The sequence below is a fragment of the Oncorhynchus nerka genome, unplaced genomic scaffold (genome assembly GCF_034236695.1).
Source record: "Oncorhynchus nerka isolate Pitt River unplaced genomic scaffold, Oner_Uvic_2.0 unplaced_scaffold_423, whole genome shotgun sequence".
NCBI lineage: Eukaryota > Metazoa > Chordata > Actinopteri > Salmoniformes > Salmonidae > Oncorhynchus > Oncorhynchus nerka.
Window position 1 is genome coordinate 127,005 of NW_027040490.1, and position 14,671 is coordinate 141,675.

Consider the following 14,671-nt stretch of genomic DNA (forward strand, 5'->3'; position numbering starts at 1 on the left):
CACATCTACTACTGTAGAGTTAATCAGGCTAGCTACAACCACCACATCCATCTACTGTACCGTTAGTCAGGCTAGCTACAACCACCACATCCATCTACTGTACTGTTAGTCAGGCTAGCTACAACCACCACATCCATCTACTGTACAGTTAATCAGGCTAGCTACAACCACCACATCTACTACTGTAGAGTTAATCAGGCTAGCTACAACCACCACATCCATCTACTGTAGAGTTAATCAGGCTAGCTACAACCACCACATCCATCTACTGTACAGTTAGTCAGGCTAGCTACAACCACCACATCTACTACTGTAGAGTTAATCAGGCTAGCTACAACCACCACATCCATCTACTGTACCGTTAGTCAGGCTAGCTACAACCACCACATCCATCTACTGTACTGTTAGTCAGGCTAGCTACAACCACCACATCCATCTACTGTACAGTTAATCAGGCTAGCTACAACCACCACATCTACTACTGTAGAGTTAATCAGGCTAGCTACAACCACCACATCCATCTACTGTAGAGTTAATCAGGCTAGCTACTGTACAGTTAATCAGGCTAGCTACAACCACCACATCTACTACTGTACAGTTAGTCAGGCTAGCTACAACCACCACATCTACTACTGTACAGTTAATCAGGCTAGCTACAACCACCACATCTACTACTGTAGAGTTAATCAGGCTAGCTACAACCACCACATCCATCTACTGTACTGTTAGTCAGGCTAGCTACAACCACCACATCTACTACTGTAGAGTTAATCAGGCTAGCTACAACCACCACATCTACTACTGTAGAGTTAATCAGGCTAGCTACAACCACCACATCTACTACAGTAGAGTTAGTCAGGCTAGCTACAACCACCACATCCATCTACTGTAGAGTTAGTCAGGCTAGCTACAACCACCACATCCATCTACTGTAGAGTTAGTCAGGCTAGCTACAACCACCACATCCATCTACTGTACTGTTAATCAGGCTAGCTACAACCACCACATCTACTACTGTAGAGTTAGTCAGGCTAGCTACAACCACCACATCTACTGTACTGTTAGTCAGGCTAGCTACAACCACCACATCTACTACTGTACAGCTAATCAGGCTAGCTACAACCACCACATCTACTACTGTACAGTTAGTCAGGCTAGCTACAACCACCACATCTACTGTACTGTTAGTCAGGCTAGCTACAACCACCACATCTATCTACTGTACAGTTAGTCAGGCTAGCTACAACCACCACATCCATCTACTGTAGAGTTAGTCAGGCTAGCTACAACCACCACATCCATCTACTGTACCGTTAATCAGGCTAGCTACAACCACCACATCCATCTACTGTACAGCTAATCAGGCTAGCTACAACCACCACATCCATCTACTGTACAGTTAATGAGGCTAGCTACAACCACCACATCCATCTACTGTACAGTTAATCAGGCTAGCTACAACCACCACATCCATCTACTGTACAGTTAATCAGGCTAGCTACAACCACCACATCCATCTACTGTACAGTTAATCAGGCTAGCTACAACCACCACATCCATCTACTGTACAGTTAATCAGGCTAGCTACAACCACCACATCCATCTACTGTACAGTTAATCAGGCTAGCTACAACCACCACATCTATCTACTGTACAGTTAATCAGGCTAGCTACAACCACCACATCCATCTACTGTACAGTTAATCAGGCTAGCTACAACCACCACATCCATCTACTGTACAGTTAATCAGGCTAGCTACAACCACCACATCCATCTACTGTACAGTTAGTCAGGCTAGCTACAACGACCACATCTACTACTGTAGAGTTAATCAGGCTAGCTACAACCACCACATCCATCTACTGTACAGTTAGTCAGGCTAGCTACAACCACCACATCCATCTACTGTACTGTTAGTCAGGCTAGCTACAACCACCACATCCATCTACTGTACAGTTAGTCAGGCTAGCTACAACCACCACATCCATCTACTGTACAGTTAGTCAGGCTAGCTACAACCACCACATCCATCTACTGTACAGTTAATCAGGCTAGCTACAACCACCACATCTATCTACTGTACAGCTAATCAGGCTACTACTGTACAGCTAATCAGGCTAGCTACAACCACCACATCCATCTACTGTACAGCTAATCAGGCTACTACTGTACAGCTAATCAGGCTAGCTACAACCACCACATCCATCTACTGTACAGTTAATCAGGCTAGCTACAACCACCACATCTACTACTGTAGAGTTAATCAGGCTAGCTACAACCACCACATCCATCTACTGTACAGTTAGTCAGGCTAGCTACAACCACCACATCCATCTACTGTACTGTTAATCAGGCTAGCTACAACCACCACATCCATCTACTGTACAGTTAATCAGGCTAGCTACAACCACCACATCCATCTACTGTAGAGTTAATCAGGCTAGCTACAACCACCACATCTACTACTGTACAGTTAATCAGGCTAGCTACAACCACCACATCCATCTACTGTACAGTTAATCAGGCTAGCTACAACCACCACATCCATCTACTGTAGAGTTAATCAGGCTAGCTACAACCACCACATCCATCTACTGTAGAGTTAATCAGGCTAGCTACAACCACCACATCCATCTACTGTACAGTTAATCAGGCTAGCTACAACCACCACATCCATCTACTGTACAGCTAATCAGGCTACTACTGTACAGCTAATCAGGCTAGCTACAACCACCACATCCATCTACTGTACAGTTAATCAGGCTAGCTACAACCACCACATCTACTACTGTAGAGTTAATCAGGCTAGCTACAACCACCACATCCATCTACTGTACAGTTAATCAGGCTAGCTACAACCACAACATCCATCTACTGTACAGTTAATCAGGCTAGCTACAACCACCACATCCATCTACTGTACAGTTAATCAGGCTAGCTACAACCACCACATCCATCTACTGTACAGTTAATCAGGCTAGCTACAACCACCACATCCATCTACTGTACAGTTAGTTAGGCTAGCTACAACCACCACATCCATCTACTGTACAGTTAATCAGGCTAGCTACAACCACCACATCCATCTACTGTACAGCTAATCAGGCTACTACTGTACAGCTAATCAGGCTAGCTACAACCACAACATCCATCTCCTGTACAGCTAATCAGGCTAGCTACAACCACCACATCTGGGGGGGCGGCAGGGTAGCCTAGTGGTTAGAGCATTGGACTAGTAACCGAAAGGTTGCAAGTTCAAATCCCCGAGCTGACAAGGTACAACATCTGTCGTTCTGCCCTTGAACAGGCAGTTAACCCCACTGTTCCTAGGCCGTCATTGAAAATAAGAATTTGTTCTTAAATGACTTGCCTGGTTAAATAAAGGTAAAATAAAATAAAAAAATAATTTAAAAAATCTACTACTGTAGAGTTAATCAGGCTACTACTGTACTGTTAGTCAGGCTAGCTACAACCATCACATCCATCTACTGTACAGTTGATCAGGCTAGCTACAACCACCACATCCATCTACTGTACAGTTAATCAGGCTAGCTACAACCACCACATCCATCTACTGTACAGTTAATCAGACTAGCTACAACCACCACATCCATCTACTGTACAGTTAATCAGGCTACTACTGTACAGCTAATCAGGCTAGCTACAACCACCACATCCATCTACTGTACAGTTAATCAGGCTACTACTGTACAGCTAATCAGGCTAGCTACAACCACCACATCCATCTACTGTACAGTTAATCAGGCTACTACTGTACAGCTAATCAGGCTAGCTACAACCACCACATCCATCTACTGTACAGTTAATCAGGCTACTACTGTACAGCTAATCAGGCTAGCTACAACCACAACACCCATCTCCTGTACAGCTAATCAGGCTACTACTGTACAGTTAATCAAGCTAGAGTTAATCAGGCTACTACTGTAGAGTTAATCAGGCTAGCTACAACCACCAAATCCATCTACTGTACAGCTAATCAGGCTAGCTACAACCACCACATCCATCTACTGTACAGTTAGTCAGGCTAGCTACTGTACAGTTAATCAAGCTAGAGTTAATCAGGCTACTACTGTACAGTTAATCAGGCTAGCTACAACCATCACATCCATCTACTGTACAGTTAGTCAGGCTAGCTACTGTACAGTTAATCAAGCTAGAGTTAACCAGGCTACTACTGTACAGTTAATCAGGCTAGCTACAACCACCACAGCCATCTACTGTACAGTTAATCAGGCTACTACTGTACAGTTAATCAGGCTAGCTACAACCACCACATCCATCTACTGTACAGCTAATCAGGCTAGCTACAACCACCACATCCTTCTACTGTACAGTTAATCAGGCTACTACTGGACAGTTAATCAGGCTAGCTACAACCACCACATCCATCTACTGTACAGTTAGTCAGGCTAGCTACTGTACAGTTAATCAAGCTAGAGTTAATCAGGCTACTACTGTACAGTTAATCAGGCTAGCTACAACCACCACATCTATCTACTGTACAGTTAATCAGGCTAGCTACAACCACCACAGCCATCTACTGTACAGTTAATCAGGCTACTACTGTACAGTTAATCAGGCTAGCTACAACCACCACATCCATCTACTGTACAGCTAATCAGGCTAGCTACAACCACCACATCCTTCTACTGTACAGTTAATCAGGCTACTACTGGACAGTTAATCAGGCTAGCTACAACCACCACATCCATCTACTGTACAGTTAGTCAGGCTAGCTACTGTACAGTTAATCAAGCTAGAGTTAATCAGGCTACTACTGTACAGTTAATCAGGCTAGCTACAACCACCACATCTATCTACTGTACAGTTAATCAGGCTAGCTACAACCACCACAGCCATCTACTGTACAGTTAATCAGGCTACTACTGTACAGTTAATCAGGCTAGCTACAACCACCACATCCATCTACTGTACAGCTAATCAGGCTAGCTACAACCACCACATCTATCTACTCCTCCATACATAGTCCTGTGTTGTTCTACCTGAGTATCTCTCCTTCAGACAGTCCTGTGTTGTTCTACCTGAGTATCTCTCCTCCAAACACAGTCCTGTGTTGTTCTACCTGAGTATCTCTCCTCTAGACACAGTCCTGTGTTGTTCTACCTGAGTATCTCTCCTCCACATAGTCCTGTGTTGTTCTACCTGAGTATCTCTCCTCCACATAGTCCTGTGTTGTTCTACCTGAGTATCTCTCCTCCAGACACAGTCCTGTGTTGTTCTACCTGAGTATCTCTCCTCCACATAGTCCTGTGTTGTTCTACCTGAGTATCTCTCCTCCACATAGTCCTGTGTTGTTCTACCTGAGTATCTCTCCTCCAGACAGTCCTGTGTTGTTCTACCTGAGTATCTCTCCTCCACACATAGTCCTGTGTTGTTCTACCTGAGTATCTCTCCTCCAGACACAGTCCTGTGTTGTTCTACCTGAGTATCTCTCCTCCAAACACAGTCCTGTGTTGTTCTACCTGAGTATCTCTCCTCCAAACACAGTCCTGTGTTGTTCTACCTGAGTATCTCTCCTCCAGACATAGTCCTGTGTTGTTCTACCTGAGTATCTCTCCTCCAAACACAGTCCTGTGTTGTTCTACCTGAGTATCTCTCCTCCAGACAGTCCTGTGTTGTTCTACCTGAGTATCTCTCCTCCAGACATAGTGGACATCAAGCCAGCCAACATGGAGGAGCTAACAGAGGTGATAACAGCAGCAGAGTTTCATCCTCACCACTGTCACCTGTTTGTCTACAGTAGCAGTAAAGGATCTCTACGTCTCTGTGACATGAGGGCCTCGGCACTTTGCGACAGACACACCAAACGTGAGTTGGCTACACAAAGGCTTTGCTGTCGGTCTCTAAATCATTTGTATTCCGATCTTACTCTTCGAGGTCCAGAGTACGACTACTGCTCGTTCTGATAATTAATAGCTCCCACATGTTGTCCCAGGTCTAAATCAGTCCTTCATTTAAATCAGGAGTAGAACTGTCTTCCACCCACATGGTGTCCCAGGACTAAATCAGTCCTTCATTTAAACCAGGAGTAGAACTGTCTTCCACCCACATGGTGTCCCAGGTCTAAATCAGTCCTTCATTTAAATCAGGAGTAGAACTGTCTTCCACCCACATGGTGTCCCAGGTCTAAATCAGTCCTTCATTTAAATCAGGAGTAGAACTGTCTTCCACCCACATGGTGTCCCAGGTCTAAATCAGTCCTTCATTTAAATCAGGAGTAGAACTGTCTTCCACCCACATGGTGTCCCAGGTCTAAATCAGTCCTTCATTTAAATCAGGAGTAGAACTGTCTTCCACCCACATGGTGTCCCAGGTCTAAATCAGTCCTTCATTTAAATCAGCAGTACAACTGGCCTCAGGTCCAGATTGGAATTTACACCCCCTTATATTGTGATATCCATCTTTCCTCTTCTTAAACTCCTCTCTCTTCTCACTCTCCCTTCGTCTCCTCTCCTCCCCCCTGTCTCCTTCCTCTCATCTCCCCTCTCCTCCTCTCCTCCCTCCTCGTCTCCTCTCTCCTCCCTCTCTTCTCTCCTTCCCCTCGTATCTTCTCTCCTCCTCTCCTCCCCCTCTCCTCTCCTCCCCTCATCTCCTCCCCTCTCCTCACCCTCTCCTCTCCTCTCCTCCCCCTCGTCTCCTCTCTCCTCCCCCTCTCCTCTCCTCCCCTCGTCTCCTCTCTCCTCCCCCTCTCCTCTCCTCCCCTCGTATCCTCTCTCCTCCCCCTCTGCTCTCCTCCCCTCGTCTCCTCTCTCCACCTCCCTCTCTCTCTCTTCCTTTAGTCTTTGAGGAACCAGAGGACCCAGGAAGTCGTTCATTCTTCTCTGAGATCGTGTCGTCGGTGTCGGATGTGAAGTTCAGTCACAACGGGCGGTACCTGCTGACCAGGGATTACCTGACGGCCAAGGTGTGGGACTTACACATGGAGAAAGGCCCCGTCGAAACCTACCAGGTCAGCCCGCTAAACAAACACACACACACTAGGCACACGCAGAAACACACATACATTCACACACTCACGCACACATGTACACACGTACACACACACACACACACACACACACACACACACACACACACACACACACACACACACACACACACACACACACACACTAGGCACACGCAGAAACACACATACATTCACACACTCAGGCACGCATGTACACACACACACACACACTAGGCACACGCAGAAACACACATACATTCACACACTCACGCACGCATGTACACACACACACACACACACACACACACACTAGGCACACGCAGAAACACACATACATTCACACACTCACGCACGCATGTACACACACACACACACACACACACACACACACACACTAGGCACACGCAGAAACACACATACATTCACACACTCACGCACGCATGTACACACACAGAAATGGAATGAATGCCTTGGAAAAACCTGTCAACACTTTCTCCTCCCCCTCTCCTCCCCCTCTCCTCCCCCTCTCCTCCCCTCGTCTCCTCCCCTCATCTCCTCTCCCTCGTCTCCTCTCTCCTGCCCTCTCCCTCTCCCCTCGTCTCCTCCCTCATCTCCTCCCCCTCGTCTCCTCTCTCCTGCCCTCTCCCCCTCTCCTCCCCTCGTCTCCTCTCTCCTCCCCCCGTCTCCTCTCTCCTGCCCTCTCCCTCTCTCCTGCCCTCTCCCTCTCTCCTGCCCTCTCCCTCTCTCCTGCCCTCTCCCTCTCTCCCCCCCCTCTCCTCCCCTCGTCTCCTCTCTCCTCCCCTCTCCTCCCCCTCGTCTCCTCTCTCCTGCCCTCTCCCTCTCTCCTGCCCCTCTCCTCCCCTCGTCTCCTCTCTCCTCCCCTTCTCCTCCCCCTCGTCTCCTCTCTCCTGCCCTCTCCCTCTCTCCTCCCCCTCTCCTCCCCTCATCTCCTCTCTCCTGCCCTCTCCCTCCCCCCTCCTTTCTCCCATGTCTGTCTCTCTGTAGGTTCATGACTACCTGAGGACTAAGCTGTGCTCTCTGTACGAGAACGACTGCATATTTGACAAGTTCGAGTGTGTCTGGAACAGCTCCGACAGGTGTGTTGTGCGTCTTCGTCTACTCTGAGGCTTTATCCCACAGATAAATCAATCCCAGAGAAGAGCTTTGGAGATGTCAAAATCAATCCCTTCTCTCCTTCCCTCTCTCTCCATCTCGCCTCCTCTTCCTGTCCCAACCCCACCCTTCCCTCTCTCCATCTCTACTCCTCTTCCTGTCCCAATCCCATCCTTCCCTCTCTCCATCTCTCCTCCTCTTCCTGTAAACCCCCACCCTTCCCTCTCTCCATCTCTCCTCCTCTTCCTGTTCCAACCCCACCCTTCCCTCTCTCCATCTCTCCTCCTCTTCCTGTAAAAACCCCACCCTTCCCTCTCTCCATCTCTCCTCCTCTTCCTGTCCCAACCCCACCCTTCCCTCTCTCCATCTCTTCTCCTCTTCCTGTAAAACCCCACCCTTCCCTCTCTCCATCTCTCCTCCTCTTCCTGTAAAACCCCCACCCTTCCCTCTCTCCATCTCTCCTCCTCTTCCTGTAAAACCCCACCCTTCCCTCTCTCCATCTCTTCTCCTCTTCCTGTAAAACCCCACCCTTCCCTCTCTCCATCTCTCCTCCTCTTCCTGTAAAAACTCCACCCTTCCCTCTCTCCATCTCTCCTCCTCTTCCTGTAAAAACCCCACCCTTCCCTCTCTCCATCTCTCCTCCTCTTCCTGTAAACCCCCACCCTTCCCTCTCTCCATCTCTCCTCCTCTTCCTGTAAAACCCCACCCTTCCCTCTCTCCATCTCTCCTCCTCTTCCTGTAAAAACCCCACCCTTCCCTCTCTCCATCTCTCCTCCTCTTCCTGTAAAAACCCCACCCTTCCCTCTCTCCATCTCTTCTCCTCTTCCTGTAAACCCCCACCCTTCCCTCTCTCCATCTCTCCTCCTCTTCCTGTAAAACCCCACCCTTCCCTCTCTCCATCTCTTCTCCTCTTCCTGTAAACCCCCACCCTTCCCTCTCTCCATCTCTCCTCCTCTTCCTGTAAACCCCACCCTTCCCTCTCTCCATCTCTCCTCCTCTTCCTGTCCCAACCCCACCCTTCCCTCTCTCCATCTCTACTCCTCGTCTTGTCCCAACCCCACCCTTCCCTCTCTCTCCATCTCTACTCCTCTTCCTGTCCCAATCCCATCCTTCCCTCTCTCCATCTCTCCTCCTCTTCCTGTCCCAACCCCACCCTTCCCTCTCTCCATCTCTACTCCTCTTCTTGTCCCAACCCCACCCTTCCCTCTCTCCATCTCTACTCCTCTTCTTGTCCCAACCCCACCCTTCCCTCTCTCCATCTCTCCTCCTCTTCCTGTTCCAACACCACCCTTCCCTCTCTCCATCTCTCCTCCTCTTCCTGTAAAAACCCCACCCTTCCCTCTCTCTCCATCTCTCCTCCTCTTCCTGTTCCAACCCCACCCTTCCCTCTCTCCATCTCTCCTCCTCTTCATGTAAAAACCCCACCCTTCCCTCTCTCTCCATCTCTCCTCCTCTTCCTGTTCCAACCCCACCCTTCCCTCTCTCCATCTCTCCTCCTCTTCCTGTAAAAACCCCACCCTTCCCTCTCTCTCCTCCTCTTCCTGTAAAAACCCCACCCTTCCCTCTCTCCATCTCTCCTCCTCTTCCTGTCCCAACCCCACCCTTCCCTCTCTCCATCTCTCCTCCTCTTCATGTAAAAACCCCACCCTTCCCTCTCTCTCCATCTCTCCTCCTCTTCCTGTTCCAACCCCACCCTTCCCTCTCTCCATCTCTCCTCCTCTTCCTGTAAAAACCCCACCCTTCCCTCTCTCTCCTCCTCTTCCTGTAAAAACCCCACCCTTCCCCCTCTCCATCTCTCCTCCTCTTCCTGTATAAATCCCACCCTTGCCTCTCTCCATCTCTCCTCCTCTTCCTGTCCCAACCACACTCTCTTTTCTCTCTCTCCGTCTCTTCCTTTTCTTCTCCCTCTCTTTGTCCCTCTTTCATTCCCCCCTTCCATCTTCTCTCCTCCTTCTACTACCTCTCTCTCTCATCCTCTCCCTCTTCCTCTCTCTCCTCCCCTCTCTCCTCCTCTCCCCTCTCATCAGTGTGATAATGACTGGGGCGTACAACAGCTTCTTCCGGATGTTTGACAGGGAGACGGGGCGGGGCGTGACCCTGGAGGTAAGCGTATATACAAACACACAAGTTTCTAACGTAAGTCGCTAACGTAAGCCGCTAACGTAAGGCTAACGTAAGTCGATAATGTAAGTCGCTAACAAAAGTCGCTAACATAAGTCTCTGTGTTACTGAAATCCCAGTGTGGAGAACTGCTGGTTGATGATGTCACTCACCAGGTGATCAGAGAGAAATAATGAAGCCACTTTCTGGTCCAGATTTCAATTTGCCTGCTCTAAACGTGTCCTCCTCTCCTCTCCTCTCCTCTCCTCTCCTCTCCTCTCCTCTCCTCTCCTCTCCTCTCCTCTTTCTCTCCTCTCCTCTCCTCTCTCCTCTCCTCTCCTCTCCTCTTTCTCTCCTCCCCTCTCCTCTTTCTTTCTTTCTCTCTCCTCTCCTCTCCTCTCTCTCTCCTCTCTCCTCTCCTCTTTCTTTCTTTCCCTCTCCTCTCCTCTCCTCTCCTCTCCTCTCCTCTTTCTCTCCTCTCCTCTCCTCTCCTCTCACCCCTCTCCGCTTTCTTTATTTCTTTCTCTCTCCTCTCCTCTCCTCTCCTCTCCTCTCCTCTCCTCTCCTCTCCTCTCCTCTCCTCTCCTCTCCTCTCCTCTCTCCCCTCTCCTCTTTCTTTCTTTCTTTCTTTCTCTCTCCTCTCCTCTCTCCTTTCTCTCCTCCTCTCCTCTCTCCTCCTCTCCTCTCCTCTCCTCACCTCTCCTCTCCTCTCCTCTCTCCTTTCTCTCCTCCTCTCCTCTCCTCTCCTCTCCTCCCTCCACCCTCCCTGGAGGCGTGGCGAGAGACCAGTAAGCCGCGAGCTGTACTGCGGACGCGACGGATCTACACCGGGGGCAAGCGTCGTCGCGGCGACGTGGGGGTGGACAGTCTGGACTTCACTAAGAAGATCCTCCACATGGCCTGGCACCCCGAGGAGAACATCATCGCCATAGCCTCCACCAACAACCTCTACATCTTCCAAGACCGGGTCAGCCCCGATACACAGGGTCCAGACCTGGGTTCAAATACCATTTAGCACCGGGTCAGCCCCGATACACAGGGTCCAGACTTGGATTCAAATACCATTTAGGTCCATTTAGGACAGGGTCCACACACAGAAACAGAAACAGGATTGAGAAGTAGTCGTTAAACGCATGTGCGCACACACACACACACACACACACACGCACACGCACACACACACTCACACGCACTTGTTGTTGGACACAAATTGAAAGGAAATAACAAAAACATCAGAGACTAGTCCCTCCATGGAATGAGTTGGGACAGGCCTGAGATCAGTCTATAAGGTGAATGAGTTGGACAGGCCTGAGATCAGTCTATGAGATGAATGAGTTGGGACAGGCCTGAGATCAGTCTATAAGGTGAAGGAGTTGGACAGGCCTGAGATCAGTCTATAAGGTGAATGAGTTGGACAGGCCTGAGATCAGTCTATGAGATTAATAAATTGGACAGGCCTGAGATCAGTCTATAAGATGAATGAGTTGGGACAGGCCTGAGATCAGTCTATAAGATGAATGAGTTGGACAGGCCTGAGATCAGTCTATAAGATGAATGAGTTGGGACAGGCCTGAGATCAGTCTATAAGGTGAATGAGTTGGACAGGCCTGAGATCAGTCTATGAGATGAATAAGTTGGACAGGCCTGAGATCAGTCTATAAGGGGAATAAGTTGGACAGGCCTGAGATCAGTCTATAAGGGGAATGAGTTGGACAGGCCTGAGATCAGTCTATAAGGGGAATAAGTTGGACAGGCCTGAGATCAGTCTATAAGGGGAATGAGTTGGACAGGCCTGAGATCAGTATATAAGGTGAATGAGTTGGACAGGCCTGAGATCAGTCTATAAGGTGAATGAGTTGGGACAGGCCTGAGATCAGTCTATAAGGGGAATTATTCACTAGACGTCCCGTTTAACGGATTCCCTTTATAATCACAACACCTTAGCACACCTGGATACACAGGACACCTTTACACACAGCTGGTGAGAGTGGCTCATCTGGACACCTGGTGACACATCTGGATTAATCTAGACACCTGGTGACGCATCTGGATTAATCTAGACACTTGGTGACCCATCTGGATTAATCTAGACACCTGGTGACGCATCTGGATTAATCTAGACACTTGGTGACCCATCTGGATTAATCTAGACACCTGGTTACCCATCTGGATTAATCTAGACACCTGGTGACCCATCTGGATTAATCTAGACACCTGGTGACACATCTGGATTAATCTAGACACCTGGTGACCCATCTGGATTAATCTAGACACCTGGTGACCCATCTGGATCAATCTAGACACCTGGTGATTTATCTGGACACCTCGTGACTCATCTTGTTTAATCTAGACACCTGGTGACTCATCTGGATAAATCTAGACACCTGGTGACCCATCTGGATTAATCTAGACACCTGGTGACCCATCTAGATTAATCTAGACACCTGGTGACACATCTGGATTAATCTAGACACCTGGTGACACCTGGAAACATCGAGACACCTGGTGACTCATCTGGATTAATCTAGACACCTGGTGACCCATCTGGATTAATCTAGACACCTGATGACTCATCTGGATTAATCTAGACACCTGATGACTCATCTGGATTAATCTAGACACCTGGTGACACCTGGAAACATCGAGACACCTGGTGACTCATCTGGATTCATCTAGACACCTGGTGACCCATCTGGATTAATCTAGACACATGGTGACCCATCTGGATTAATCTAGACACCTGGTGACCCATCTGGATCAATCTAGACACCTGGTGACTCATCTGGACACATCTGGACACCTGGTGACTCATCTGGATTAATCTAGACACCTGGTCACCCATCTGGATTAATCTAGACACCTGGTGACCCATCTGGATTAATCTAGACACCTGGTGACTCATCTGGATTAATCTAGACACCTGGTGATCCATCTAGACACCTGGTGACCCATCTGGATTAATCTAGACACTTGGTGACCCATCTGGATTAATCTAGACACCTGGTGACCCATCTGGATTAATCTAGACACCTGGTGACCCATCTGGACACATCTAGACACCTGTTGACTCATCTGGATTAATCTAGACACCTGGTGACCCATCTAGATACCTGGTGACCCATCTGGATTAATCTAGACACCTGGTGACCCATCTAGACACCTGGTGACCCATCTGGATTAATCTAGACACCTGGTGACCCATCTGGATTAATCTAGACACCTGGTGACCCTTCTGGATTAATCTAGACACCTGGTGACCCATCTGGATTAATCTAGACACCTGGTGACCCATCTGGACACATCTAGACACCTGGTCACCCATCTGGATTCATCTAGACACCTGGACACTCCTGGACAAGCTGATCCTAGATCTGTGCCTAAGAGCAACTTCTACCCCAAGCTACTAAATCACTTGTGCTTCCATCCATCCACTCATACAGGCCCAAATGGACCTTTTTCCCTATATAGTGCACTACTTTTGACATGGGACCATAAGGCTCTGGTCAGAAGTAGTGCCCTATAAAGGGAATACTAGGTTGATTGTATTCTCATGTCTGTCTGTCTGTCTGTAACCTAGTTATCTCAGTGGTCAACCCTTACATAGAGTCATAGCTATGTAGTGAGACTATGCAGGATTTTGTTCCTGACTACCACCAACAGACTTTGAATATAGCTAATCAAGTGGATTAGTCAAAATCAGGTGGGTTAGTGCAGGGCTGGAACTAAAGCCTGCACAGCTTGTAATAATGGTCTTCTAGGGTTGGTGGCCACTGGTTTAAAGGGGCAATCTGGAGTTCTGCAACATCACACCGCTTGAGTCTCTCCTCCAATCATACACAGTAGTGTAGTGACGTCACGCGCGGCAACCTCACGGCTAACCAATCAGTAAGAGTGTCGTTGTGCTGTGGTTAGGACCATTGGAACAGTAGCATGTTATCCAGTGTTACTGTCGTTGTATATCTATCATACCTGTATAACTAACAGTTATGTGAACACTCCAAATGAACACTTGATGAAGGAATGTGTATAACAAAATAAATTAAATAATATGAATCTGAGGACCTATAAGTTGATTATTTGATGAAACTGATGTTTTTGTGTGACATTGTTTGTTTGTGGGCGACTGTCTTTTTCATCGCATCCTACAGGAGGCCTGGTGCTGTAAAAGAGCTTTACAGTAACCCGGCCTAGACACTAATAAAAGAGCTTTATAGTAACCTGGCCTAAACCCTAATAAAAGAGCTTTACAGTAACCCGGCCTAAACCCTAATAAAAGAGCTTTACAGTAACCCAGCCTAAACCCTAATAAAAGAGCTTTATAGTAACCTGGCCTAAACCCTAATAAAAGAGCTTTACAGTAACCCGGCCTAGACACTAATAAAAGAGCTTTACAGTAACCCAGCCTAGACCCTAATGAAAGAGCTTTACAGTAACCCAGCCTAAACCCTAATGAAAGAGCTTTACAG

At 48.1% G+C, this 14,671-nt stretch overlaps 1 protein-coding gene across 1 annotated transcript in view; it reads left to right on the top strand.

Annotated features, from left to right (window-relative positions):
- Positions 1-14,266, top strand: part of ppp2r2ca (protein phosphatase 2, regulatory subunit B, gamma a) — a 76,477-nt gene extending 62,211 nt beyond the window's left edge. Inside the window, exons 6-10 of the mRNA XM_065017050.1 lie at positions 5,687-5,851; positions 6,823-6,992; positions 7,998-8,089; positions 10,133-10,208; positions 10,978-14,266. Of these exons, the coding sequence (XP_064873122.1) occupies positions 5,687-5,851; positions 6,823-6,992; positions 7,998-8,089; positions 10,133-10,208; positions 10,978-11,220 (746 nt within the window). The 3' untranslated portion in view covers positions 11,221-14,266. The remainder of the gene's footprint in view (positions 1-5,686; positions 5,852-6,822; positions 6,993-7,997; positions 8,090-10,132; positions 10,209-10,977) is intronic.
- Positions 14,267-14,671: the final 405 nt, after the last annotated feature.